The sequence below is a fragment of the Lactuca serriola genome, chromosome 1, assembly GCF_051521515.1.
Source record: "Lactuca serriola cultivar US96UC23 chromosome 1, Lser_US96UC23_V15, whole genome shotgun sequence".
Classification (NCBI taxonomy): Eukaryota; Viridiplantae; Streptophyta; class Magnoliopsida; order Asterales; family Asteraceae; genus Lactuca; species Lactuca serriola.
In genome coordinates, this window is record NC_136408.1 from 104815732 (window position 1) to 104819922 (window position 4191).

Sequence of the window (4191 nt, forward strand, 5' to 3'; positions counted from 1 at the left end):
GACTCGGCGAGTCTGCGCCCTGACTCGGCGAGTCCGGTTAACTGGAAGTTGACTTTGACCAGGGAGTTGACTTTGACAAGGGGTAAAATAGTTATTTGACCCCGAGAGCATTTACCAGTAACTGATCTAGTGTTTTTGGAAATTGTAGTCGGACAGTTCCGGACTTCGGTCCGATGTAGTATGTAGTATATGTGTTTATGCTAGTTGATATGTTTATGCTATGCTATGTTATGCTCAGTCACTTTCCGGACTTCGGTCCGATGCAGGGGACAAGGTCCCAATCAGTTCCAGATTTCGATCCGATGCAGTTAGTTCCGGACATCGGTCCGATGCAGGGGACAAGGTCCCAGATAGTTTCGGACTTCGGTCCGATGCAGTTTCCGGACTTTGGTCCGATGCAGAGGGCAAGGCCCTGGTTAGTTCCGGACTTCGGTCCGATGCAGTTTCCGGACATCGGTTCGATGTAGTGGGGAAGGCTCAATATGTGTTTATATGATTGTATGGTATGTGGTAGTCTGGGGGAGCTCACTAAACTTTGTGCTTACAGTTTCAGTTTTGGTTTCAGGTACTTCCGCAAACAAATGGAAGGGCTCAGGATGATGACATTGCACACATCACAATTTCAGCTTTTGTCCTGGGAGTTTATTTCATATACTATGATATGTTGTTACAGTTCTTTTGTTATGACACCTCTATTATAACTTTTTGAGATTTATGACGTAAGATTTTATGATATATTATAGATCGTTGATAACCTTAGTAATAGTTAAGCGAAAATTTTTGGGTCGTTACAATATATATATATATATATATATATATATATATATATATATATATATATATATATATATATATATATATATATATATATATATATATATATATATATATATACCTTTTTGTAATTTTACAATTATAAATAGCATTACATCATTTTATAGGGACACTTTTTTTATAGTTTTTCTCAAAGAGCGCTAGATATAAATATAATTTCTACATAAGGAATATTTTTGTAATTTTCTTTAATATAAAGACCATAAGATAATTTTGTAGACCATTCGCTACTTTTCATATGTAGAGAAAATTAGATAATTTTTTCTTGACCATTTTTGTAATTTTCTTTTAAAAAAAAGAACATTTCTATTGTTTTTTCAAACAAAAGGACGGTTACATAAGTTGGTAATTTTTTCATATATGTAGTAATCGAGAATTTTAAAGAAAAGAAGTCTCCGGAAAAGTTTTAATATTTCACCATTATTTACGAAAAAGTCCTAATTACCGATAAAAATGATGATATAACTCTTTTTTCAGTTTATCGGTCTCAATACTTACTGGGTTTCATTAAAGTTTCATTATTTTACCATAATTTAGGACATATTCATAAATTATAGTAAAATAATGAGAATTTAATAAAACCGGGTAAGTAATGAAATCACTAAACCCGGAAAAATGGGTGAAATCGTCATTTTTACCGGGAATTGAGACTTTTTTGTAAACAAATTTTAGTTTGAGACATTTTCGTAAATTAGGATAAAATATTAAGATTTTGCTGGAGATTTCCCTTTAAAGAATTATAATAAGGCTTCTCAGAAAAAACGTTGTAAAAAAAACCAAAATTAGGATGAATTCATATCAACTTTCTAAAATTTAAGCAAAAAAGATAACTTTTGGATCAAATTTGTAATAAAATTTAAAATATAGATAAAAAGTATAAAATTTGTATCAAATTTATAATAAAATTTGAAATCTATGTCAAAAATGTAATTTTTGAAAATTAAATGAGTTATTGATAGGATAGAAATGCAAAAAAAAAAAAAGTAAAAGTCTTAAATTGAATAGATAAAGAATTTATTACTCAAATCGCTTATAGTATGAATATGTAAAGAATTTATTACTCAAAGAGTCAAAAACCAAAGGAAACCACAATTCACTCACTTTGGACTGCTGAATAGTAAACCCTAATTCCCAATTCTTCGACATTTTACCTCGACGGATAAACTACTTGGTTCGTCCGATTGTCAGATAGGTAAGTTTCTTCTTCATAAACCTCCGTATTTTTTATTCTTTGTAAGTCGCGTGTCAAAGAGATTTCGTTTGAATTATGTTGGTAGGATTTCTTCTGTTCATTCCAGTTGGAAACGTAATCTCTGTTTTTGGTTATTTGTTGTCTATCATTATGTGATCATGTAAGTTCTTTTAAGTTAGGTTTTGCCAGAGGAAGCCATTGATGCAACCAAAAGCTTGAGGATACATCAAACTCGAACCAAAAAGGAATCGTTTCCTTTTACACATAATCTGTCTCACTCTAGGGTTTCGTGGCATGGGTGACACTATTTCACAAGGTGAGCTTATTGTTCCATGTTTCTTATTAAATAACTTGCTTTATTTATTTATTTATTTATTTTTCCTGAATCTAACAACAGAGAGAAATAAAAGGAGGGTTGTCACTTGTACTAAAGAGGATATAATCAGTAACTTGCCTGAACACTTAATAGACTCAATCTTAGAGCGGGTCCCACTTGAAGAGGCTGTAAGGACAAGCATTTTATCAAAAAATTGGAGGTACAGATGGACCAAAATGGGGGCGCTGGCTTTTGATGAGCAGTTCTTCAAAAAATATGCAAAAAATGGAGCTTTTGGTCGTAATGGGTTTATAAGGATCATAAACAAAGTCTTGATCCTTCATAATGGTCCTATCTCAAAATTTCTTCTCCATATACCCAATATGAATATGTTTCTTGATTGCTTCGAAGAAGTCGATCAATGGATGCTACTCTTATCAAGAAACGGAGTCAAGGAACTCATTCTTACTAAGTCAAATCAACGTTATCAACTTCCTTCTTATGTGTTTTCTTGTCTAGAATTGACAAAGTTGAAAATGAAACACTGTTTCTTTAAGCCACCACTTAATTTTGAAGGATTTCTCAATCTTGAAGATGTTAATCTCCGATGTATTGACTTTGGGGCTAACTTGTGTGGAACTCAGATCAACTTACCACAACTTAAGAAGTTGTCTCTGCATAAGTGCACAAATGTTTACAATTTCGACATTAAGGCTACAAAATTGGAAAAATTGACTGTCATTGCTTGCCCTGATGCTATATTGACCACAATGTTAAGTAACATGACCAAAATTAAATGTTTTTTCGTCGATGCTCAGTTTCTCAAGGTATAATTCTCATATCGTTTTGAAGCCTTTCTCTTCCTCAATAGAAGCATTGTCATTTAATCTAACTTGCACCTCATAGATTTTTACTGCAGAAAGTATTCCAAAGTGGGTACCACAACCGATTAATAGCTTAACGAGGTTGTGGTTCCAAAAATTTCAACTTGGTGACTTGCATCAACTTAATGGTGCTCTTTGTTTGCTTCGTAACTCACCAAATCTAAAGACACTGGGGATGCACTTGGAGATGGTAAAGTAAAAGTATATTTATTTTGCTTGTGTTATACAAGAGTTGGATGCTAAAGTGCGTTTGCATTTTTATGTTATTTCAGAAACATGGAGGTAACGTAGGACCCGCTTCAAGTATATTGGAATCTCCAAACTGCTTGGATATATCGAATCGATTGCAAACTGTGAAGATAGATTGTTTACAAGGATCAAAACCGGAACTGCTTTTTGTAAAACTTCTTCTTGCTCATTCCTCTTCTCTACAGAAGTTTACCATCACACCAAGTCGAGCTCTTGATGTTAAAAAAATACTTGACATCTCAAAGGATGTTATGCGGTTCTCTCGAGCATCACCAAAAGCAGAAATGATCTACTTGAATCCAAAGCCATAATTTTGTAACAATGTTTAACATTGTAAATTAGCTTTAAACATTCTCTACCCAACGGTAATGGTTTTGACTAAAGGGTGTTTGGTTTTGTTAATGAGAAAGGTCAAAGAATATGGAATGTCGGTGAATAGTAATGCGTATCCCACCATTCCTATCGGAAGTAATTAGAGAAAATTACAAAAATACCCGTATAACTTAATAAATTTTAACGATATTGCCACAATTTCTTTTTTGTGCCAAAAATGGTTCCCCATATTTAAGGTATTTATTTTCCGGAAATTTCTTCAATTTTCATAGTAAGGTGCATATCGAAATATTTCTTAATCATAATGCAAACCTCTAAACTCTCTAAAAATGTTATCTAGTTTACATATATGGATATGGGATTATTAGTTAAAAAAAATATGA

General features: G+C 32.9%; 1 protein-coding gene across 2 annotated transcripts; it reads left to right on the top strand.

Moving 5' to 3' along the window:
• Positions 1-1892: 1892 nt before the first annotated feature.
• On the top strand, positions 1893-3917 carry LOC145096903 (F-box/FBD/LRR-repeat protein At1g13570-like). Of its 2 annotated transcripts, none has more exons than XM_079034286.1 (5): positions 1893-2026; positions 2206-2342; positions 2424-3169; positions 3249-3416; positions 3499-3917. In XM_079034286.1, exons 2-5 carry the CDS (start codon positions 2321-2323, stop codon positions 3784-3786), a joined length of 1224 nt encoding a protein of 407 aa, XP_078890412.1. In that variant the 5' UTR covers positions 1893-2026; positions 2206-2320; the 3' UTR covers positions 3787-3917. The 2 variants fall into 2 exon arrangements, with proteins under 2 accessions (XP_078890412.1, XP_078890420.1); XM_079034294.1 differs by lacking the exon at positions 1893-2026 and adding an exon at positions 2056-2107.
• Positions 3918-4191: the final 274 nt, after the last annotated feature.

Coding starts and splice junctions, on each gene's coding strand:
- LOC145096903 (XM_079034286.1), top strand. CDS start 2,321: ATGGGTGACACTATTTCACAAG. Junction 2,343..2,423: donor GGGTGACACTATTTCACAAG/GTGAGCTTATTG, acceptor ATCTAACAACAG/AGAGAAATAAAAGGAGGGTT. Junction 3,170..3,248: donor TCGATGCTCAGTTTCTCAAG/GTATAATTCTCA, acceptor TGCACCTCATAG/ATTTTTACTGCAGAAAGTAT.